The sequence below is a fragment of the Streptopelia decaocto genome, assembly GCF_964273445.1.
Source record: "Streptopelia decaocto genome assembly, chromosome: 25".
NCBI lineage: Eukaryota > Metazoa > Chordata > Aves > Columbiformes > Columbidae > Streptopelia > Streptopelia decaocto.
Genome location: NC_138680.1, coordinates 3488367 through 3513101, shown reverse-complemented (window position 1 = coordinate 3513101; position 24735 = coordinate 3488367). Strand labels below are relative to the sequence as shown.

General features: G+C 49.6%; 1 protein-coding gene across 4 annotated transcripts in view; it reads left to right on the top strand.

Moving 5' to 3' along the window:
* The window catches only part of PPP3CC (protein phosphatase 3 catalytic subunit gamma), a 30239-nt gene extending 5968 nt beyond the window's left edge, over positions 1-24271 (top strand). Inside the window, exons 2-15 of one of the 4 annotated variants that reach the window (XM_082072609.1) lie at positions 6574-6771; positions 7043-7167; positions 10550-10661; positions 12601-12746; positions 12882-13021; positions 13562-13639; positions 13718-13812; positions 14400-14525; positions 15419-15496; positions 16210-16236; positions 17195-17276; positions 17398-17495; positions 19896-19925; positions 21154-24271. In XM_082072609.1, the coding sequence (XP_081928735.1) occupies positions 6574-6771; positions 7043-7167; positions 10550-10661; positions 12601-12746; positions 12882-13021; positions 13562-13639; positions 13718-13812; positions 14400-14525; positions 15419-15496; positions 16210-16236; positions 17195-17276; positions 17398-17495; positions 19896-19925; positions 21154-21332 (1514 nt within the window). In that variant the 3' untranslated portion in view covers positions 21333-24271. The remainder of the gene's footprint in view (positions 1-6573; positions 6772-7042; positions 7168-10549; positions 10662-12600; positions 12747-12881; positions 13022-13561; positions 13640-13717; positions 13813-14399; positions 14526-15418; positions 15497-16209; positions 16237-17194; positions 17277-17397; positions 17496-19895; positions 19926-21153) is intronic. The other 3 variants (XM_082072610.1, XM_082072611.1, XM_082072612.1) reach the window with 3 other exon arrangements.
* Positions 24272-24735: the final 464 nt, after the last annotated feature.

Genomic DNA, 24735 nt, shown 5'->3' with positions numbered 1-24735 from the left:
GATGCAGCGAAACAGCCACTTCTCCAAGGGCCTGCAGGCTGAGCTTCCAGCACAGCGCTTGGCCTCCAGCGTGACTCTTTCTGGGCCTTATCTTATCTAGGTTTTCCATGCAAAGCAGCAATTTCGTGGCTACAACACCATCCTGAGCAAGATCTTGGTCGTATGCAACATGCAGAATCACATCTGCTTAAAGTGGCTTTAAATCTTGGAGCCAGCACCCCCTTTGCTGCCGGCGGTGGGGTCAGATTTACGCTCATCAGCAGGTGGGGGATTTGCCTTTGACACAAAGACCCCGCTGTTCTTGTATTAATGATCTATTAGTGGCCACGCTGGCAGCTCACGGCCCTTGGGAAACAGGTGCCGAATTTCCCTGCCTGCTGACATCTCGGAATCCCCTCCTGGCTCCTTTGGTGAGCTCTTTTTTTTGGAGTATCCGCAGCTGTTTGCTGTAGACCTCGACCTTTTTATTTTCCTTCATTTTCTCTTGGTTTTGCTCAAACTTAGTGGTGACCCCCTTGAGTCGACTGAGGGACCGTCCCACCGACGGGAGGAAGACGCCAGGTTTGCTGTTGAGTTATCCTTTTGTAGGAATATTTATACTTCTAACCACTGGGAAGTTTATAAAGCTTTAGGATCTCAAAAGAGGTTCTTTTTCCAGGCTGGGGGCTTATGTGCTCTCCTTGATATTAGCTGGTGAGTTGGCAATATGAGGAGCCCGTGTCCCTGGCAGAGGACTTGGCTCCGGACAGATTGTCTCAGTGACAATCCAGGCAAATCCGCATCAGTGCCGGTCATTAAGAGGTGCTGGAAACTTGACGGGCCTTGCAGGCAAGTACAGCTTTAACATCCACGTTGCTCCCGAGCAAACCCAGCGCCCTACGAGTACGTTTTTGAGACGGTCTTTGGCCATGAACGCCACAGCATGGATCTGGTTTGGCTTTGTTTTCAGTGCCAGGGCAGGAACCCCGGCGCGAAGAGCCGATTGATGCCGGGGAAAGCTTTGCAGACGGCTCCCCCGGCCGAGAGTCTTAAGTCGCCTCTGTTCTAATTAAATACTCCCGATTTTAATCTCTGCTGGAGGATGGCGAGCAGGGCGCCAGCTCCAGCGGGGCCACCGTGGCCACCCTTGGCACACAGCTCTGGCACCGAACCCTCCTTGAATAGCCCCGCTTTAGTTTGCCAAAGGCACCTCTATCTGATAACACTATTTACTCTCCATGCTGGATGCTTTGCCAGCAGAAGAGCAGTTTGAGGATAATTACCTGTATCCCGCTTGAAGTTTTTAGGAGTGCGTGAGCACAGTTCAGGCAGCTATGTCGCTTCTAAAATGCACCGATGGGCTTTGATTTTTAGGTCGCTTTTATGGTTTTCTAGCCTCTTGGTGTTGCATTGAGTATTTGAAGCGTGGTCTGGGTCATGCTGCTTTGCCACACATTACGTTTGTATTTCGATGCATGGAGATGTCACTTGCTTTTTTGTTTTTGGGATTAAATACACCTGGCTTCTGCACAGGCTGCGTGTGCCAGGTTCCAGTAACCAACAGTCAACGTGGCCTCAAAATTTGGGTGCAACTCCTTGAATAACCGCAAGGTAGTTGATAAGGTAAAGACAATTTGCTGGTGGGAAGGGTTCGGTTGGTGAGTCTGTCTCAGTTTCGCTCCGCTCTGGTATCGTGATGACTGTGTCTCTCCCCCTTCGAAGAAATCACTCGCTTTGGTAGAATTCGACGCGCGGTACAGCTATTTTTAGGGTTATTGTGAGGAGATATTCTGGTTGTGCTGCACAAAGGTGAGGAGCAGAGCGAGCGCTCTGAACCGGTTCCGCACCGGGAGGGTGGCGTTGGCACCATTCTGACCGCTTTCCCGTGAAACTGGGCCGTTATTAATGGCATTCAATGCTTCTCTCTATTGGAGCTGCCGTTCAGTAGGAATTTACGCTTGGAAAATGTATGAGAAAGATCCACAAAGCCTCGTTTGCCATATACTCTGTTAATGGGGACGGGGCACCTGGTGGTTTTGGTTCTGGGTTCTCCTGCAGCTTTTCCAGGGGTGAAAACCAAAACTCATTTTGCTCCGTTTTACAAGCGCGCGGAGCCTCTGAAGCACGAGGTCTCTTATTCATAACGAAAAAGGGAAATCGCTGCCCTCAGAGAGCAGAAAGAACGTGCAAAGTTTGCAGGGGGGCAGGCGGAACTGGCCATAGTCATTGCTTCTGGCTCTTGCATTTATGCAAGGAAGGTGGTTGCTTTACGTGGCGACTCTCCTGAGATATTAAAGTTATGTATGTTTGCACAGCTGGGCTTTGAAAAGTTGGTATCAACATGCATCTGTTCTTTTTGCAGACTTCCATATAAACTTGCCCCAAAGCACCCCCAAGAGACAAAAAAACTTCATGCAAACCAGCGCGGGGATTCGCAAAGACACCTCAGCATTGTACAACCAGAAATCTGCTTGGTTTACAATTTCAAGAAAATAGAGATTATTCCCCGGAAAACTGGGTAAAATAGCAGGACTAAAAGCAGGATTGAATTTGACTTGAGCTGCTGAGGTTCAGCCCGTTGTTGCTTTTGATGCGGAGCCCTTAGAGCGAAGCGCTGCAGCAGGTTGGATGCTGCAGGTAACAGCAGGTGGATGTAGGTTGGACGTGAATGGGGATAGAAATGTCTGGTAAAAATAACGTTGGGCTATTTGGAAATTGGGGGAGGAAAAAAGCACACAAACCTTGACCTGCTGCTCACACTGTGCAGCTTTTTCTCTGCTTTTCAAAGGGGGTACAAACGGTTCACATGTAGATATTTCCCTGTGAGCGTTTCTTTTGCCTTTGACAACCAGGTCCGGTGTCCTCAGCAGATCTGTGGCCATTCCCATCTGCCATTCCCAGCCGGCAAACCCTCGGATGTGTCAGATATTCCAGCACAGGTGGAGAGGGCGCAGGAATTGGAAGCTGTCGGTACCTTCCGTCGTGTCTGAGCATAAAAAAAGCCTTTACTTGCGCTTCGTTTTGCCTGAACTGCTGCAGAATGCTCAAAATGTTCTTCTTTTTCCTCCCCAAAATGCATCTGTAACCATCTGTTCAACTCTCTGCCTGTACCATCATTCATTTGATGAGGAGCAAGCAGGGAAGGGGCTCTTGCATCCAGTGCCCTTCAGATTCGCTCCCAGGTGGGTGCCAGGAGCTGCAGTGAAATCTCTCTCCGGTTTATCACCAAACACATTTAATCCTGGATGATTTTTTGGCCTCGAAGCCCCAGGGTGAGAGGATACCAGCTTTTGATTACAAACCCAACTCTGGGAACAAACAGAGTGTTGGTTGGAGCTGCCACTTCAGGCAAAATCACCCTTGGTGTGTTTTCAGTGATTAATTTGTCTTTTTTGCTCATCCAAGGGACTCTCAAACATATACAGAATAATTTGGGGGTTACTGTGTTCTCTTTCATGGTGGTGGCTGTTTCTGGGCTGTGAGCGCTCTGGTTTTGTAGAGTTGATGGTAGAGAAGGAGCTTTTTATCAAAATTTCCCATCCTTACCTATCCATGTCCTCCTGGACGGCTGCGAATACTTGATCCCGGCTTGGCAAATAAAATCTGTGTTAATTCTGCATCAAAATGGAGTCTTGCGAAGATACCGCGGTCCTCTCGCTTTCACTGGAGCCTCTCGAGCACAACTGACCTTTTAGTCCGTTTTACGCCTCAAAATCGCACTTGCATTTGTGTCCCCTCATTGTGGTTTGGTGAGTGGGGGAATTGGCATCTCAGGAGCAACCTGCACCGTGTGTCTGGATGCCCTCGCAAGGTCCCGGACCTTCAGGATTTATTTATCTCCTTATTTATTTATCTATTTAAACCAGACTGGGTGCAATGCACGGAAAGGGAAGATGGCACAAAGATGGCAGCACGTGCCGCTCACAATTTTGTGCGGGTTTTATCTATTTTAATGACTATCTGCTGGCTCTGGGGGTGGCTTTGACACACTCGGGCTCTCCATGACAAGCCACGGTGGGTTTTGGTGCGATAAGGAATTATTTCCCCATTTTGCAGGTAGGATCAGAAAGCGGGTGAGACTCTTCCACCTCTCTCAGCGCAAGATTTCAGGTCTGGTTTTGCTCTGACGGCCAAGCCAGCGCCGCTCCCGCCATCTGTGAGCACAAGTCCAACAGAATTGAGCGTTAATAAGGATAAAATTCAGTTCTTTCAATAAAAATAAGTGGATATTTATGCATCAGATAACCACTTGCACCGAGTTGACTAAAGCCCTTACACAAGTTATGCCGGCTAACGAGATTACTTGCTTTGACAACACTAATTACTTAAGTACTCGTCCTCATCCCCTGTTGCGTGGGGAAACGGGCATCGCCGCGTTTGGGTTTTGTGCAGGATTCTCATGATTCTGGTACATGGAATGATTTTATTTCATTTCTTGCAGCTTTTGAAGCTCTGGGTGTCTCCGGAGCAGGTTTTTCTCCCTGTTTTCCCTCCTGGTACAAACAGAACTGAGGAGAAGCCGGTTCCTTATCGTGGGAGCGGAGCCACGCGAAGCCAGCGAGGGAACTTACATAAAACTTCTTGGCTGCTCGCATCAGTGTAGCCTCATATTTTATGTTGCATAACTCCGCTTGCTAGGGCTACCAAGAAAAGGCAAAGCGGCCCATGCCAGGAGCTTTTTGCGGATCCCTCCTGCATTGTGTGACCCTCATGGTCGTTCAGCTTTCTGGCCCCACCTCTGTGGGCTTTTCACTTTATCCGGATGGCTCTGGAGTTGGCGGCCGTGCCCCAAGGCCTGGGACGGTGGGGAATACGCATCTGGACTGTTCCTATGTCTCTGCTTCTCTTCCTTATAAACCATTTGACCTTCAGGCGCTCTCTGGCTTCCTTCGGAGCCTGGTGGCAGATGTTAGGACAACTGCCCGGTTTCTAGAAGCACTTACAGATAATTCTTCCAACAACTTAATGGCTGCAAGTCCCAAAACCTCCCTTGCTCCCAGTCCCACGGTTGCTCCTTCCAGCCTCTCTTGTCCCAGCTAAACCCATTTCTATCAGACCTGCAGCTCCCCCTTCCTCCTTTGGCTGTGCAAACACCACACAGATGCAGAGACAGGGGGAAAAATACCTGAAATGCTACAAAACGGCCAGTTTTCCACCGGTAACCAGAGAGGTCACTTATTTCTTTTCTTTTCCCTATAGAGATGAGCTATATATACAGCAAAAAACTGTCGTCTAGCCTGTATTGGTGCAAGCAGGGGTCTTGCTTAAAGCTTTTTAATTGGCGTCTCCATGGGGAAATCTGCGTGTGCCCTGGAGCGTCCGAGGCTCACGGGGCACTTAGTGGGTCCCCAGCAGAGCGCAACTTCCACCTTATTGCAAACACGGGCTCCCCTTTCATTAGAGCCGCTCTTGTTCTCTGCCCTACATTTCACATCATCTGAAAATTGATGTTCAGCTGCAAAGAATCCCTTGTGCTGCCTCTGTGCTTTAGATTTTTTCCCCCTCTCTGCCCCCTGGGTTTCGGAGCTAAATAGCTGCTCTGTTTGCATTTGAAAGGGATGGGTTGCTACTGTTTGGCCAGTTATTTTGCCTGTTAAATCCAACAGGCTTTGGCACACGGGCTGTTTTACTGGGTGATGGGTAAGGACATCGGCTTCATTTGCATGGCAGATATTTTTCTTCTCTAGCCGCATCACAGTTAAGTGCAAATCTTTCACCCTCTGACATGACGGCATCAGAAGATGGTGAATTATCCCATGAGTGGGTTTCCTTGTGTGTTGGAGGTACTGTTGAAATCATTAAAATGGCTGTAAAAGCTCCATTTCCCTTCCTCAACGGGGCCGGGTCGTGATAATGTTGGTTATTCGAGGTGTTTTGGGAAGGAACTGGACCCCGGCCCTCAGACGATCTCTGCATCGCTGTGATAAGACGCAAATCTCTCCGTGGTGCAAAGGAGCCGCCGGCAGGTTTTACTTCTAGTTTTTCTCTTGAAAATAATAAGAATGGCTGTTGAGGTGTTTTCCTGTATAGATTTAAAACTTGCCTTAAATGTTGGATTCCATCAGTATTTACCAATTCCTAAGCTTGTTGTGAAGCTTTTTGGAGCGGCCCATGGCACGAGGTCGTTGCTGGTAAACGCGGCTTCTGCTTTAGGGGTACATGCGGTTTCCTGATAAGCGAGAATTGTACGTATTGGTCCTCCTATGTTAACTGCCAGTTCCTGGGAACCGGTGCGTTGTTTTTCCTCCTGCTTTTGCCTCTATTTGCGTGCGATCCCGTTTTAGCGCAACGTTACGGTGACAAGCGCCCTCGCCGAATTAGGAGACGGTTTCGGCGCCGGCATTTTCTGCGGATGCATATGGCATTTAGGCTGCATACGGTGGCTTTTTAAACACGCCGAGGGGTGTATTGAGTCGCTCTGGCAGCACAGCTTTTCTCCTTTCAGTACCAGAGCATAATTTCGGTGGAAGTGTGTTTCTGAGTGTCTGCTCGTCTCGAGGCTTGGAACGAAAAGCCTCCTGCTGAAAAGACTGCAGTTCTTTTTTTTGCCCCTGAAAAGAGACGTGTCGCTAACTTCTCCGCTTCCATTTGCAGCTGTCCCGTTCCCTCCCACGCAGCGGCTCACTCTGAAGGAGGTGTTCGAGGATGGGAAGCCGAGGCTCGACGTCCTCAAGAGCCACTTGGTGAAGGAAGGACGCCTGGAAGAGGACGCGGCGCTCAAGATCATCAACGATGGGGCCGCCATCCTTAGGCACGAGAAGACCATGATCGAAGTGGAGGCTCCGATCACAGGTCAGCTGAAGTACCAAATAAGGGCCGTCTAGGAAGAACGAGCAGCTCGCAGCAGCCGTTTTCCCACGTTCCTTCCATCAGCGAGGTTTTTAAATTGCATGAGCTCTCAGAAGAGAGGATTTTGCTTCTGTAGATCGAGTGTGTCTTTGCGGGAGCTGGATGTAAAGCCTGGGTCAGGGCACAGCCACGCTGGGCTCCTTGTTGCTGCCGTGACCTTTCTTTTCTTAGCGTGTAATTCTGTCCCTCTTTTGTGCTGTTCTTGCTCCCCTAGTGTGCGGTGACATTCACGGGCAGTTCTTTGACCTGATGAAGCTGTTTGAAGTGGGAGGATCACCCAATAACACCCGCTACCTCTTCCTGGGAGACTACGTGGACAGAGGCTACTTCAGTATAGAGGTGACAAATAAAGCGGGGCTGCTAGCACTAAACTAACCAAACTAAACTAAGAAATACAGACCTGTCTTACTGGATTTTATGGAACCATTTTGGTTGGAAAAGACCTTTAAGATCATTGAGTCCAACTGTTAACCCAACATGGTCAAATCCACCTCTAAACCATGTCCCTAAGACCCTTATCTACCTGGTTTTTAAACACCTCCAAGGATGTTGACTCGGTTTTGCACACAAGGAAGAACACATAGGTACCGTACAGTCTGCTTTTTGGCAGAAAAATCATGATTTTGAGTTGGATCCTCAGCCAGTGGCAGAGCCGAACAGCAGCGCTGGGGTTAACCACTAAACTCTGCCTTCAGAACTCGAGTTTTAATATCACTTGTAGCTGTCAGTCAGGGGAACAAGAGGGAGAGTTGATTGTACGTTGCAGGCAACAGGATCCTACCAGGCAGTGGGAAGCAAACGTTGAAAAACTCGCAGGATTCAGCTTAGCAGGGGGAAAAGAAAGTGCCACGTTACTGAGTCACTGCTTCCCCACCGTCCCCTGAAAGCGTCAACCTTGCAAAGGGGCCAGGAGAACAGGAGCAATAAATCTGGCCAAGTGTTGGGTAACACCGCGCGGTTTTGGTCTTAAAGGGCAGAATAATCAGTGGGTCCCCATGGTTGGCGCTGGTTGGGAGCGACAGAGCAGGGACAGATGGAACTGGGGCTGGCGCTGTTGGGATTTCTGGCAGGAGGAGCCCAAATAACCCCTGGGGAGGAAGAGGAAGAACTGGGATCCGACCGCTTCTTTAAATGGCTTGGCTTGTGTAAATTGGGTTTGCAATTGAAGTGTATTTACCTGGAAAAGAGATTATGTTATAGCACAGCAACTTTTTTTGAGATAAGACATAGATTTTTTTTCTTCTTTTGTGGATTAACCAGGAAACCTTCAAACAAGAGTAGTCGTACCCTGTGTCTACACGTGAATTTTACAGCGCTTTGCTCCTACCCTGCGGCTGATTTCACGTGGGGATTTTACTCCCAGATCTGCAGGAGCGAGTGCCTGAGTTTAGGGATCAGTGCCTGAGTTTGGCGATCGGTGCCCTCGTCTCTCCGTGCTGGGATAATATGGAAGAATTCCAGGGGGATGGATGACGAGTCCGCCTTGCAGAACAGAGTTGGTGGGAGGAGACGTTTTGCTTTTATTTTTGAGGAGGAAAGCCTGAAAATTACGGCTAAACCTCATCAGGTCTTTGTGCCCTGACGCTCCAACCTGTGCAAGGCAACGTGGTGGGTTTGGGCTCAGAAGCCTTCGGGCAATTGACCTTTTGCCAGCTCTGAGCAGAAAGTTTATATTTTTTGCTGCTCTTGACCTTCTTCCTTCCCTTTTCCCCTCATATCTGTGCGGGCAAAGCCCCCGAGCGCTCCCTCACCCCCAAAGCCAGCATTGATCTCTCACGAAACAAGGGTGGGCTTTGATTAGCACATGCGGGGGCTGATCCAAATGTCACTGATAAAGCAGGATCTCGATTCCCTCACTCCTATTGATGTGTGTTCCTCTGCTTCCCACCTACTGTTTTTAAGAGATTCCCACCTGGCTGTGCAGAAACTGGTTGCTGTAGTGAAAGAAAACAGGTTTGCCACTACAAGCAAAGAGTTAAAAATACATATATAATGCAAATAAACCCATTTAGCATTGTTAAAGACTCCTATAAGATGCAGGGCTGTAGCAGGTGGGAAGATGTGGCATCATGAGGTGTTTGTGAAGCCACAGCCCAAACTTGTGCACCCATGTGCTGGGCAGGGATGCGATCAAGTGTCTGCCCCAATAATCACTGATTGAAACAGGAGGTAATGGTATAATTGCATCGTGATGCAGGCAGCCAGGAAACAAGATGCAAAACTGGGGGCCAAGGAGGTGCTGAGGCAAAGGGTGTTTGTCAGCAGCCCAAATAACCCGCACACGCTTTCCTCTTTGCTGTATTTGGTTGTCAAGGTGAAAGGAGCAGTTTGTGGCTCAGACAAAACCCTTAAAAACCCCAAAAGCCTCTGTTCATCAGCTCAGCTGGATGTCTTCAGCAGATTATTTCTGGGCCTCTGGCTCTGGGAAATTCTCATTTAAAAAGGTTTGTTCCCAGTAAGTGTAATGAGGCCACGAAGCGTGGTTTGGTTGGTTTGGTTTCTTTTTCTAAAGAAGAGAGGGAAGGGAAGGAAACACAAAAGCTGAGAGGTCTGTGGGGCTGAGTTCTGAGTTCAACACAGGCGGGTGCTTTACAGATCCTTGGGGCCTCAGGGATCCCTGCAGAGCTCACTGTGCAGGTTTGATGCTTAAATACCGCGATATCTAAGGTGTCCGTACTGGAAACTAACTTGGAACTGATTTATTTTGGTTCTGGAGGTGGTTTCTGTGCTTCCCGGAGATCTGCGCACCAGATCAGCAGCGTTTTTAGGTGTCAAAGTGTTGACAGGCTTCACGGTTCGCGTTCTCGAGGCGTGTGCCGGTTCTGTAGCATGTCAGCCTAAAGGGTAAGCTCTTATTAGAGACTTTAATCCAGATCTTCAGGCTCGCTGTCATTATGGGTTGTCCTTCCAGCACTCAAAATCAACAAGGGAAATGTGATAACGTTTCCCCGTACGAGATACCGGCTGATTTAGCTGTCAGCTTGACAACGTATAGCACAGAAGGGTAAGTGCGTTTGATTTCCAGCTGCCTCACGTAGAAAAACCACCATCTCATATTTCTGGGAAATAGCAAAAGGATTGTTTCAGGTCTGCGCCTCATCAGAGCCCATTTTTACAGGTGTTGCTGCTCAGATAGGGGATGTGGAAAGCCCAAAGGCTTTACTAAGCTCGGTTTTTGGCGAGGCTTTTCCTGTTTTGAGCTCCAACTTCACGTGACCGTAGCGTAAGCAGAAAAACAGAGGCGGGGGAAGATCAGGCTTTAATTTTTCTCATATTTAATGCAGTGTATAAAATGTCTGCGCTGGCCGCGCGTCTCGCTCTGGTTTCGATTGCAGCGGCACATCTGGAGCGCACGTATCGCCGCGCGGCTGCTTTTGCTTTGCTGCTCTGAAAAACGGGTTGTTTTTCGCCTCTTTTTTGCTTGGGTTTCTGCTGGAAGGAAAAGCTGCCCCCACCCAGCCCAGAGCTGGTTTCAGTTGAACGCGATCTCATCTGTCACTTCTCCAACTCGAGCCTAATATAGAGAAACGCGCCGTGTGGCTTCCCCCCCGCCGCCAAGATAAGATCTACTGCCGATTATGGAGCTGGGTTTCTATCAGGGTTCCACTTTGAATTCGGCTTGTTGGGTGTCTTCCCAGAAACACTTAGTGAAGTCTACGGATGATTAGTGCCCTATAAAAGGATTTTATGACGTGCCATCTCCTTCTTGCCTTTCTTGCAGTGCGTGCTGTATTTATGGAGTTTAAAGATAAATCATCCCAAAACGTTGTTCCTCCTTCGAGGGAACCACGAGTGCAGGCACCTCACAGAATACTTCACCTTTAAGCAGGAATGTAAGTATCAGCAGTGTAAGGGTTTAAATATATTAATGTGTTGTGACCAGGTGCGGGTCTTAATTTTTGTGGGTCGTATCAGCTGCTCCAGAGCTGTAAAAACCTATCATCTGTTTTTCCCTGTGCACATTGCTCTTCTGTTTCAGCTCCTGCTTTAAAAAATAATTAGAAATATATACACAAAGGTCCTGTAGAGTGCTGAGTGTGTGTTGCTGTGGCCGTCTGGTTACAAAGAGTGAGCGTGGATGGAAGAAATCTGAGCAAATCTCTGATGAGCCAGTTGCACGCACCTCCCATCTCCCTGACTTTCAGGCCCAGCAACGTATAATTACTGCCAAATGACTTTCAGCTCCAGATCGTGCAGCTGGGATCGGTGATTACAACTGGAAGCAAATAAAGGATTTGCTCCTGGTTGTTTGTGCTGAGGAGAATCATTACCTTTAAGATCGCTTTAGTTGAGTTAAAGGTAGTTTTGTGCAGCGCTGCTGTGTTTTTAGAGCAATGATGATGAAAGGTTGGGGAGTGACCCTTCTCCTCTGAGGATGACAGTCGTTCCTCCGAGCAGTAAAAAAGGTGTGTACACCAGCAACGTGTAGCAACGTTAGGTAATAATTGCTCAAAAAAATAATGACGCCCAAGGCATAACTCTGGTTTTCAGCCCTTTGGCTCTGGATGCTGCTGGACAGGGTAAGGAACCGAAATAAAGACATCTGTTTGCTCAGAAATGACTTGGAAAGCACCAGCCAGCTCTCAGCTGGATGCTGGAGCCATCGGATGGTGGCAGATGAGCTCCTCTTGAGCTGGGCTCAATCTGAACCAGACAGACAGAGGTGATGGGCTTTGTTTCCCCTGTGGAAAGCAGACGATAGTGCCTTTGTGCTTCCTGTATCGGAGCGTGCAGCTGAAAAAACCTGTTGGTATCTCCCAAATAAAGCTGGAGGAAAGGTAAACTTTCCATTCGTGCACTTTTGCTTTAGACAGAGTTGTGTTTTGCAGCAGTAACGGGGTTTTCTCAAAGCTCTTGGCTCTGATAACATGTTGCTGCCCTGCGAAGGGGCTGAGATGCCACGCGCTTGGCGTGCGGTGATCGCTGCTCCTCACCCCTGTCCTGGCGAAAAGCACCGAGAGAGATCTCTGAACGCATTGGGAGTCTTGCTGTAAAAGCCAAGCTGCATTAGAAAGGCCGTGGTGTTTCTGTTTAACGTATCAAAACCTCTTTGCCTCCATTAAGATGAGGCGGCCAGTGCAGGTTGGGATCACTTGTAGCCCTGGAAGATCCGGTGTGAAGATTCATTTAACTGCAGGAATCTTGGTGAGATTCTCACTCAAAGCACCCGTGTCCGGCCGAAAAGGCAATTTTATCTGAAGCGATTTGTGTAATATTGCGGTGCCAAATGAAACAGCTGCTGCATTTCCCAGCGTATAATCTGTCTTGCAGCTGAGGCTGGTGAGACTGAGTTGAGAGGGATGGATGTAGGAAAGGGATGTGATGGCTTTATTAGCATCCCAAGTTTTCTATTAAAATGGCAAGCACCTCTGTAATAGCCTCTTTTCTACGTTAATCTCGGTGCAGGTGTTCTAGAAAACAGCTTGAAGGGAGATTAATACTTTGACCATGTCCAGATTACCGTGAAGCCTTTTTATCTTTGTGTCCAACACGTGTTTTCACTAATACACGGGTGCAAAGTTCCACTTGGTGGGTTGTAGACACAGGGTTTCTGTATCACCACAGGCGCCAAGGCCCTTGAACTTATTTATCAGCACCTTGGCTGATCAAAGCTTTGCTTAATGCTGCTTATATCGTGTAGGTTTGGATGCATGAATGAGCCCCTCTTAAAAAATGTTAAAAGTTAAACTAAAGCTCTGCTTTCAGCCTGAACATTCTTTGTGTAAATGAGTAAATTAATTCAGTTCTTCCCCCTGCACCTCATCTTTCCAGGTCGAATCAAGTATTCGGAGCGAGTGTATGATGCGTGTATGGATACGTTTGACTGTCTTCCTCTCGCTGCACTCCTAAACCAGCAGTTTCTGTGTGTTCACGGAGGACTGTCCCCAGAAATCACGTGTCTAGATGACATTAGAAAAGTAAGTAATCTCCATATTTGCGTAACTTATCATTAATAGCGTGGCTCGCTTGATTCCTGCGCGTCCACACCGCACGTGTGTGCGCCGCTGTGGTTTTCACCGGCGTTATCCTGACTTTTTCCGTACGTTTTTTAGTTAGACAGGTTTAAGGAGCCTCCAGCCTTTGGTCCGATGTGTGACCTGCTCTGGTCCGACCCGTCAGAGGATTACGGCAACGAGAAAACGCTGGAGCATTTCTCCCACAACACGGTTCGAGGCTGCTCCTATTTCTACAGGTGAGTGAGTGGTGTTTTACGTGGCTCAGGGGACTGGAGCTTTTATCTCCCTCAAACTAAGAGATTTGGGGAAATAAATCGCCGTTCGGATCACTCTCTGGGACTTCACAGCGTAACTGGCTCTGAAATTGGCTCTAATGCACAAAATCCTGTTTGTTTTTTTGTAATATTGAGCTCTCTTTGGGTTTGTTGCTGTAGGAAATGGTATCGGCCAGCAGAGATGCTGCGTTTAGCTGGCAGGGTGCCTTTGGAACGGTGTTCAGGCATTGGACAGCAGCAGGAGCTCTAGAATAGAATCTTTTCCTGTCTAAAAGAGAAGCATTTGTGCTGACAGCCCGCTTGTCGCCGGGATCTGGCACCAGGGCTCTGGTTAACAGAATTATTTGCAATTAATTTTGAACGATGTAACACACACCGCCCTTGTTTGGGGACGCAAACCGAATGGACGCCGCAAGCGGCTGGTTCTTAAAAACCAAGGCGGCGGGTGCTGTCGCTTCTCCTGTGCTACGCGCTGATGTTTACTTGCTTTTTGTCTTCCAGTTATCCTGCAGTTTGCGAATTTTTGCAGAACAATAGTTTGTTATCCGTAATCCGAGCTCACGAAGCCCAGGACGCCGGGTGAGTGCTGCGAATTCCATCCGCATTCGTGTTATCCTTAGCGAGACCAGTCTGTTTAACGCTTGACCTGTTTTCCAGGTACCGAATGTACAGGAAGAGCCAGACAACAGGCTTTCCGTCATTAATCACCATCTTCTCTGCACCTAATTACCTAGATGTCTATAACAACAAGGGTAAGGCCGGCGAGGACAGGGCTCTGCGGCTCTTTGGGTGCCGCTCAATCCCTCTCCATCTTCCCTTGACCGCTCTTCCCTCTCCTCCTTATGCATGAAAGTTAAAAAAGAGCTTTATATATTAAACCGACAGCAGCTGGGGAGCTGGAAGTGGCTCGATTCTCTGACTTAATGTATTACTGAGGCAATTAGCTGTCAATTTATGAAGCCTAGAATAACACTTTTATTTCCAGCCACGTGACAGCTGAGCGCTACTGGTGAATGCTGCCATAAGAGAAGCCGCTAGTTTCGGCCCTGTGCCCCTGAAATGAGTATTATAGGGAACTTGCCACAGCTGTGGGGTATTTTTACCCCTCACTTCGGATTTTGGCCCTGTGTTCATCACATCTGATGTGCGTAAATGTAAACAGCTTCGTTACATTGACCTTTGCTGTGATGAGCTTTAGTGAAACAACATAATGGGTGAACTGCAAAAATGTTACTTAAGCCTTCTACCTTGTTGATAATGACATTTCATTAGCACAGGTACAAATCCCAGAGCTTGTCAGCGCCTACGACACGTCTTGTCGCTTCTTTTTCTCTTCCAGCTGCTGTACTGAAATACGAAAACAACGTCATGAACATCAGGCAGTTCAACTGTTCCCCTCATCCCTACTGGCTTCCAAACTTCATGGACGTCTTCACATGGTCTTTGCCTTTTGTAGGGGAAAAGGGTAAAAGATATTTGGATTTTTGCTATGAGTCTCCCCATGGTTTGTCAGAGCACCACGAGTGTCAGAAACCTGTCCCATAGGCTGCTAAATGTGTTGCAGCTCAATAATGTCAGCACTGGAAGTTAATTCAGGTTCGAGGAGATCTGCATATTACTGGGTAAAGTTCATGTGAAAATAATAGCTGATACCTATTTTAGAAGGTTTTTACCAATAAACCAACCCTTTCTTGCTGTTTCTGCATTGCTGATGGTGCAGCCCCACCTCAGAATTTGGAGTTATTAATATCTCTTGTTGGCTTGTGGCCCACCAAAAAAGCAGCATTCACTTCAATTTAAAGCCTTATTTCATTCTGAAGGAGGCGAGACTGCTTAAAATATGACCGTTCGAGAACAGAACTTCCCTAACAATGACTGAGACTCAATTTCTTAGCAAAAGGGTTTTTAGATCTCCTGGTGAATTTAAATTCCAGCCTAGCTTGGTATGTTTGGAATACAGGTTTGAAGTGCCAAAGGGGTTTTTTTTTTTGACTTTGAGGAACCAGAGGTTGAATCCCCCCACCAAGATTTGATGTTTGTGGAGCCAGGTGGCCCATGGTGGGGAGGTGGGACCTTCCACAAGCCCAGGCTGTTCTGTATGAACGTTGGCACCCGCTCCCCGCGGCTGTTTCATCTGTGATGTGCTTGGCTGGCATCCACCTCCTTGGCAGAAGGTGGGAAGCACATCGTCTGCTGCGAGGAGCCAGAACTGTGCGCCTAAAAGCGTCTTCGGGCTTCCACTTGCAGAGCAGAAATGACCTTGAAACGGTTTCATTGTCCAGCCCGTCCTCCCAACGCCTCCGCCTGCCAAGTGCGCGCACCAGGCTGCTCTAACGCTCCTGTCTGTGCTTCTTGCAGTCACAGAGATGCTCGTTAACATCCTCAACATATGCTCCGACGACGAGTTGATTTCAGACGGTGATGAGACATTGGAAGGTAAAAAACAAACCAAAATGCTGTTAGGACCGAGTTGGTACTGGGGCGGAGGGGAAGGTGTGTGGTGTTAGTGATCAGCACTTGATTTAGAGCTGGATGCCCAGCCAGGGTCTCCAGGTGCTTTTCGGCCAATTCTTGTGCAGTTCTGGGTAGAAAACACTTTCCTTTCCCATTGCTGTTCAGTCACAGAGATATTAAATTATATTCGCTGCGCCAGGCGCTTCTTGGCAGCCCCTCTGGAGATGCTTTCCTGCTCCTTACAGACACTGCTTCCCAAATGGTTAGTTATTTTTCCCCCAATCCAAAACTTCCTGCACCAAAATATCTCCCCAAACCTCTCATCCATTGCAGTGAACTCTGTAAAGTGGCTTCTTGTGTCACCCCCGCAAAAAAAAACCCCAAAAAAAGAGCAGGATGTAGTTTTTGGCCCTGGTTTTAAGCAATGCAGATGATGGCTGAGCAGTGGAGGCGCAGACGTGGGGTGTCAGCGCGTGGGGGGCCGGGGAGCGCTGCTGAGTCCAAACGCAGTCAGAGCTCAGGCCAGCGCTGCGCTCCGAGGTTGAGACTCTAACCCGCTTCTCCCATTGCATTTTGTTTTTGTTTATTTTTGTGTTGATTTGGTTTTTTTTCTTTCTCCCTCCCATGAAAATTAAATTTGTTTCTTCTATCTCTGTCTTCATCTACTTGTTTCTTGGTGTCTCCTCTCCCTGAAGATCACTACATTTCAAGCTATCAGAAAGGTACCCAGCTAGAATTTGCTACAAGCTTAATTTTCACTGCCTGTGCCACCAGATTCCTTGGAGTGGATTTGAATAGCTGACTAGTTGGGCAGCCTCTTCATCCCCTTTCAGTTTTAACATAAGCGCCGTGTGTTTTTTAACCCTTCTGCGTTCCTCCAGGAACCTGAGAAGCGGGATCACGTTTCTATCTGACTTCTGAATGCAGCCACTTAGTGCATGGCTGAGCCATCGGTGCATGTTGAACCCTCCGGTTTGGCTTGTACTGTCCTACTGTGTAGTTGGGCCATGTGAGGAATCTCAGCTGAGAGGAGATGGATTTGTTACCTCTTTCACTTTGAATTTGTTTGTTTGTTTCCAGTTACCCTCCATGCTTTCTCTTTCCCCTCCCGTTGGGTGTGTGTAGCGGAGAGGGGAGCTCACGTATCTCACTCTTGTGTTTGTGTGGGGTTGAAGCTGCAAAGGCTCGGGCCGAGCCCTCCGCTGTGCGCGTTTGGATGCCAAAGCTGATGCTTGCGTGACACCCCCGAGCACAGCCCGGCGTTCCGCAGCCTCCATCAGCAGTCAGATCCGTCCGCGTTCTGCCTTGCAAAACTGTGTCCACGTGGCTGAGTCATTTGTGTTACATCCTGTGTAGTGTGATCAAACCCGGTGAGCTTCGAACAAGACCTGTCCGATCCGTTTCTTTTCTGTTTGTTTGTTTTGGGTTTTTTGTTTTTTTTTTTTGGTGGTTCTCCTCTCTTTAGACCTTTTAAGTCCGTGTGTCATCTCGTTGGTGTTGCCCTTCTCGCTGCCATCCTCTCGGCACTGTTCTCTCGAGAGTGTAGCTGTGACTCTGTAAACCATGATTTCTTTTCCCGGAGTCAGGCAGGTGCTTCATATTGACATTACCTGTGCCCGGAAAAGCAGGAAGCCTTAAACATGCCGCTGTTTGTTTGGTTTGTTTTATTCTTTCCCTAAGGTGGGACGACAGTCCGTAAAGAGATCATCAGGAATAAGATCAGAGCCATTGGGAAGATGGCACGTGTCTTCTCGGTCCTTCGGTAAGGGAGACGCTCACAATTTGGGGTCTGGGTGATGCGGTCAGGCTTGAGTCCTGCTGGGGAGGAATCTGCGCGTTGTGTTAACCTCTCAATAACTGCGTTGCCTTTTATTTCTTTGCAGGGAGGAGAGCGAGAGCGTGCTGACCCTCAAAGGCCTGACTCCCACGGGGACCCTGCCCCTGGGAGTGCTCTCGGGGGGGCGGCAGACCCTGCAGACCGGTGAGTACCCACCGTCCTCCCCCTCGCAGCCCTTCTGCACCTCTCTACCCATCCCTCGGCTGCCCCAAAACCAGTTCAGTCAGCTCCCGTAGGACGCCGGGAGACCCGAGAGGAGCTTCAGGCACAGGGGGAGGGAGGATTCAGGAATAGGAGACAGCAGAAGTGTAGGTGGGGTGTGGAGAGCCTGCCACGGTGTCCCCACGTACCCTCGGAAACAAACAAAGACACCAGCACCCTGCCTAGAGCACGTATGGCTTTATTGTACGTTTCTGCAACAACTTTTATATTCATTTCCCTTCTAACACTGCATGATAAACATCCTCTGCTTCACCTCTCCGCTGCTGTTGTGTGATAGCGTATATACGAATGTAAACCTGCCTGCTTGTTTGTTCTTCGTTAAACAAACCCCCTCCAGTTTTAACACTATGAAATTGAGAATCCCAAACAGAGCAAGCTCAGATTTAGTTGAAAGAAGGTGATTCTTCCAGGCCTGTGTGTTTCATATTAAACCTTCTCTCAGCCCGCTGGTTTTGATCCGGTTTCAGAGGTTTCTGTGCTTGCTGGCAAATACTTTTCTCCCTTTCTTGTCAGCCAACGGGTTTTATCCGCGCACAGGACCGAGTTAGCGACCCGTGTGTGTTAAACTCGCAGGGCAGGGAGCTTGGCTGATGGTCAGGGAGCGAGTTATCGTAGTAACATGTGTCCCCAGAGGGAATCCTGTAAATCTAGTGTTTTAATCCTTTCCTGCCGCCAGCCTTTGAATGCTGGCGCCTCCCCAGCCTGCTTTCCCCTCGCTATCAGCGCTGGGTGGTTTCCTGCGGGCTCCAAAAGGGCTCGTTCTGGGATTGCCTCACCTCGATTCAATAATTCGCAAGTGAGAAACACATAAATGTATCACTGCCCGTGGGCAGGATGCGGCATCGCTCCCAAACTCCTGGGTTTCTCTGCCCACAGAGGAGTATGATTTGGTTTTTAATTCTGTTTTTTTATAGCAATCACCACAGTTTGTCGCCCCAGTTCTGCAGGCACGGGAACAGCGCCTGAGTGGGAAGGCGGCTGTTTCAGCTCCTTTGGAGCAGCCGCTTCGCAGCTTTGTCCCCAGAACTGACACAGCGGCTCATGCTGCACCTTCCCCTCGGGGCGGGGGGTCCCTTAGTGGGGTACCACCCAGTGTCCCCCAAAAAGGAACCTGAGATTTGTGCATCTCCCCAAGACAGGACAAACAAGCTGCACCTTTGCTGCTGCCTTCCCACCCCTCGTGCCCCCCAGCACCACCCCGCTTTTTTATACCCATTTACGCTCCTTTCCCCATCGCGCATCCCTTTGCTCACCCCGTCCCGCACGTCCCTTTGCCCCGCGCCGTCCTGGTGAACACACAGGGCTCCCTCTGCTTGGTAGAAGAGGGGGCCGCCCCCGTTTTGGGATGTGCACCCCAAAATTGGAAGGACAGGGCTGCGGTGATGTGATGCTTTCCCTCCCCGAGCCTCCTGCCAACCTTCCGCAGCGCAGCTTAGCAAAACCGGCCGAATAAAACCGCCGAATCTGGAGCAAAGATGTTCAGCCACGACTCCCTTATTCCTCAGTGGCCTCTCAAGGACCACGTGGCCTTTGTGTTGTGTCCAAAGCAAAAAAAAAGTGGCGTTTTGAGGCTGAAAAGTGAGGGATCTATTGGAGGGAAGGGCCTGGTCCCAGATGTTGAGGCAGAGGCTGCAGGAACTCGGCCAGCTGCTGCAGCGCATTTAGGAAGGGGGAGCCTTGCTCAGCCTTATGGTGCCTCATTGCTTGGTAACGCTTCTGGGAGGTGGAGCTGAAGCCAAACTGGATTTGAAGCATCACCCTACTTTCATTTGCTATAAATCAAGGCTTTGGGAGCGGAGCAGCCTGGTGCCCACCGCTGAATGTCATCGCATCCCCCAGGGTCACTTCCCTGATGTGACTCTGGGGCTGAATTCCCCATAATTTACCTTCTGAAGGCGGCCAGGGCGCCCTAAAGCCACCAAACCGGGAGTGAGTGGGCTCTAAATGCAGGTGGAGCCCCATGGGGTGTCCCTGTCCTTACCACGGGCCACCTTTGTGCCCAAACCCTCCTGTGCACACAGCAGCACCCCATCTCTCTGCTTTTCTGTCCCTTCCTGTCGGATTTATCGTTGCGGAAAGGAGATTCCCCCGTGTCCACGCTCAGCAGTCACCAAACCCGCGGGATTCCCCTTTCCAACCTTCCTCTCACCTTTTATTTCCCCCTTCTTGCCACTTGGTTTTGATTCCTGGGGCTGGGAGGCCGTGGGCTCTGCGGTCGCAGTTTAGATCACTCACTGTCACTCTTGTTTATTATTATTATCATTATTTTTTTGTTTGTTTTCTGTCTTCATTTTTGCATGCCACTGTTCTTCTGTATTGCAGCCACAGTAGAAGCGGTAGAGGCACGGGAAGGTATGGCTAGAATCCGGCGAGAGACTCAAAATCATCTCTGTGTGTGCCTGCGCTAATTTTAAAGAGCTTTATCAGCCTCGTGGATGCTTTTTGACTCTTGCATCACCAGAAGGGGCAGCAAAAAATACACAGCGGGCTGGTTCAGGTCTCTGTTTTTAACTTTAATAAGGCTATTGCTTGACGCAATACCTTCATTCGGAGAGTGTTCTCTCTCCGGAGCGGTTTGTGCTCTGGTTTCTCAAGCCCGTGGTGTTTGAGGTCCTGCAATCTGATCTGGGATGCCTCGTGGCTGAGTTCATCCCCTGGGTAGCTCCATCTGCCAGCAGATTTCATTAAAATCATCTAGGAAATAGCGGATTTTGCTGCCCTGGTGTAATCCCCGCCGTGCCCACAGGTGGGCTGGGGTGGTCCCGCTGTGGACAAGCAGCTTTTGCCCTTTAGTTTGTGTAGAAATGCGATATTTGTGAGGGTTTCTTCTCGATAGCTCCATTCACCCACTGCACCTCTGCACGGAGAACTCTCTGCTTACCAAGGGAGTTTATTTGCAAACCAGCCAAGTCCTCCTCAAAAGATTTGACCCAAAGGCCCTTTTACCTCAATCTGTAAACACCAAGAAGCGGAACATCTGGTCTGTATCATCACCGGGGTGATGGAGGAGAGGTGACACGTGACATTTTGTCACCCCCAGCCTGCCCGTGTGTCTCCTGGTCATGCAAGAAGCGTTTGCGACCCCAGGACGAGCTGGTTCCCTCTCCTGGTGCTGCCGTGTGTGGTTTGTGTCGGAGCTCGAGCCTTGTGGTGTTGTCTTCCTTGTGTTGGTTTGATTTTTGCCTTTTATTTAGTATCGTGGGTTTGGTTTTGGTTTATTTTTTCCAGCTTTGAAAGTTTCCTTAAGATTTCACTGTTTGGGGACATCGAGCACTTGTCTGGTTCTTCACGTTCCTACAACTAAACCGTGTTTAAAGAGGGAGCAGAGCCAAGTCGCTGCCGTCTTAATCCTGGGCTTTGCTGCGGCGACTTAGCGCGGTTTAACTCCCCAGCCGCGCTGTGGTCCCGCGCACAAGCCGGCGACGCCAAAAAATCACCTCCGGACCTATTTTTATAGCCCGACTTGTGCTTTCTGTCCCCCCCATGGTGTCCTGTGCGTGTCTGGCGTGTGTCAAAGGGCTCCCGGCCGGGGATCCGCGGCTCGGCCCGCTTCTCACGTCTCGTGTTTCTCTCTCCGCAGCCATCCGCGGGTTTTCTCCGCAGCACAAGATCCGCAGCTTCGAAGAGGCGCGCGGGCTGGATCGCATTAACGAGCGGATGCCGCCGCGCAAGGATTCAATGCACTCGGACGGGCCGGTGAACTTGGTAACCTCAACAAACTCTGCGGACAAGAACGGCACGGGGAAGAAAACCCAGTAACGCTCCGGCCGCCCGATCGGCACCGCTAAGAGGATCCAAAACTTAACGAATTTTATTTATTTATTATGGGGGTGGGGGCGGGGGAGAAACCAACTTCACCTGGAGGCACGTTCATAATCCAGTTTGCATCCATTCTGTAAGAAAGGTGACCATTTTGTAATTTTTTTATTTATGTTCGATATATATAAAAGAAAACAAGTCCATCTTTTTTTAATTTAGAAACCAATCTAACTGCTAGTGCATATATGAAGTGTTGTGCTGTACAGCTGACCTCTCCACCTGAGGCAACAACCTCCGGGGGGGGATTAAAAGCAACAAACAATACACAAAACCAGTTCCAGGCAACTCGGGTCGTTGACTTTGGTGCAATTCTCAGTTAGCCTGTGCTTTCAAAAGCGGGTCCTTCCCTTGCAAATAAGCGTTGGTTTGGTTTATCTTTTCCCAACTCTCTTCCTCCCAGAGTTTGGGTTCTTCTTGAGTTTCTTGCCTACCTGCGTCTGCTGCTTTAGCCACCGATTTGTGGAAGGCGCGTTGCAACGGGCGGGGATCCATCCCCATTGCAAAGTGACACCTAAATATTCAGGATTAAGCTCAAAAACACCCCGGTGCATTATACCAATCGCAGCACTTTGTCCTTTGATAATTCAGTTTTATTCCAGTGAAGCCCCCCCAGAAAATAACAATGCGGAGGCAGGAGGGAGAAGCGCTGCCTCTTGTTGCAGCTTTTCCCGACAATTTGGCCGTTCGGAGTGCGGAATTTGTGCCCGTGCAGAAAAATCCCTGTGGGAATGGCTGTGATTCAGAGCAGGGGAATCATCTCCAGGCTCTGGCGATCCGCAGGACTTTCCATTTTAAAGGAAAAAGGGACTGTGGATGCAAAGCCCCCCCTGCACCCACCACCATGTTCCATGCCCGGGATACGAGCGGTGGGAGCCCCGGGGGTCGCAGCAGAGATTTGGGGATGTTCCTGTAGAGATGCGGTTTGTTGGCGAGGCGGTTTTGCTATCGAAGCCCCTGTTTTGGGCAGCACACCCGGGTGGAAGAGCCGGGTGGATGTGCTGGAAGCTTTGGCAGCACAGAGGGCTCCCCGAGGCTCTTAAAGCTCGGATCTCTTAAGCAAAGCCTCGTTCTTTCCCTTAAACCTTGACCCGAAGGAGGATTTTGCGATGCTCCCGTTTGCTCGCGTCCCTTCCCCGCGTGTCCTTTGAGCCGCGTTCTTTCCCGCATCGAAGCAGCCGCTTTGGGAAGCGAATCCCTTGCCAGCTCTCGCTTCTTTTCCAACCAAACTGTTCTTTCTCCAAGCAGCAGGTGAGCTTGAGCCTCCAATAAGGGATATTCACCTGGATCTTGCTGTCTTCCCTTTGCGCTGCGATTCCGGAGGAAAACAGCAACTTTGCAGGAAGCTTTCGAATCATCTTTTAATCATAACGTCACTTGATTTCACGCCAGGAAACCGTATCAGTGAGCAGAACACTCGGGTTTCACAACAGCCGCATGCCTCCACTTTGTCTTTATTTGTTCCTTCTTTACACGCCCGCTACTTTGCAAAAGAAAGCACGAGATGTTGTTGAGCGAGCTTCTCGTAACCCCAGCCGAGGCGTGGGGCCCATTGCCTTTTGTCCGTGAGTATTTCTTCTCTCTTATTTTGGTTTTCCCGTTCCACGGCGTCCTTTCGGGAACGCAGTGAGCCCGCGTGTGGTTTATCTTCCTCTGAGAGCGCAAAATCCCCGTGCGAAGGTGCTGCCCGTGCATGTTGGGGCACGTTGTTCTGACCCAGGCTGGGATCTCGCCCAAACGCGTTTCATCGGGAGCTTTTTGGGGGGCACAGCCCGTGCGGGGGGCTCGGGGACCGTCCCTTTGCAAAGGGGGTTTGTTTTGCTGGCGGTTTGTCCCCCCCCCCCCCCCCCCAATCTTGTGCTCCAGCTCCCCCCAAAACCTCTTTGGTCCTTGTTCTCCGTGGTTTTGCTGCTGGGATGTATGGATTCCATACTGCCAGGTGAAGCCGTCGCAACGCTGGTGCTGGTTCCCCCCCCTAATCCCCTTGATGCGACTTTGCGAGGGGGTGAGGAGCAGCGGTGGGGCCTGGGGGTGTTAATGACCCCCTCGATTAATTAACACTCATCAATGTCACCCTCCCCATCACCTTTTCACCATTTTTTGGGGAAGAAAAGGTGATAAAACCCTTGGGCAGCGGCCAGTGAGTCCCTCGCTCACCTGGCCAAACAACTAATGCCAGAAATTCAGATGTTCCCCCCTCTTTTTCCTCCTGTTCCCCCCTTTCACCGCGCCAGCGCCCCGGAGCTGTGCCCGTCCCTGTCCCCCCGCTTTGGCCAACAGGACGGGGGGGACACGGAACCCCCCGCAACCGGCCTCGCAGCCTGGGTTTCTTTTCCTTTCTTTGCATGTTATAGCAAGGTGCATGTAACCAGGAGGGGAGTCAGCAGTGGGGCGGGTGGTGGGTTGAGTTCCAAGTATTTTATATATATATCTATATATATATATATATAATATTTTAGTTCATTTTGGCGTTGGGAGAACCTCTTGCTGCCCGTGACCAGCGTGGGGGCTTTGTCACCCGGTGGGTGCGATGACCGGGACACACAGGGACCCCATTCTGGGTGCAGTCACGGTGATTTAGGGTTCTCGATGCTGCAGGATCAAACGCCCATTGCCTGGAGTGAGACTGAGACCGCCTCCTTTTTTGTTCTTTTTTATTTTTAATTTCCTCGCTATTTTTTTTTTATTTAGTTATGTTTAAAGGAGAAAAAAAAAATGGTGAAAATGTTATTTATTGGCAGAAATTATTTAATATAATTTTTTTTTTGTGAACAAGGAATGAATTTGTTAGAACCGTCTCAATGTAAATCGGAATTCATCTTTAAGGAGAAGCAAAAAAAGAGGAAAAAAAAAAAAAAAGGAAAAAAAAGTGTAAAACTTGACGCAGTCGCTGTGGTTTGTTCTGGGAAGGGAATAAATCAGGTTCTTAGGGTTGGTTTTACAGCCCTGATGGCATCTCGGACCGTCCCAACACGTCGGTGCTTGCGGAGTCGCTCCCGGGCGCTTTTCTTGGAGAGCTCTATGGGTGAATAAACAGGAGGATGAGGAGGGTGTTTGGCTTTGGCCATGGTCCTGCTCCATCCCCCGGGTCCCCCTCATCCTGCCCGGGGGTCCCCAAGGCTCCGTCCCTGGTTCCTGGGGGGGCACCTGCCAGCTGTGGCTGCCACATCTGGATTCTCACATCAGCATGGAGTTCAGCGCAAGGACAAGAAGCTCAATGCGAGCGAACAACAGGGAGGTGAAGGAGTCGGGGTGTTGGGTTGGGTTTGGGTCCCCGCTGTACAAAAAGGACGCGGATGGGCTGGGGAAGATGATCCCGGGGCTGGGAAAGGCTGGGAGAGGAGAA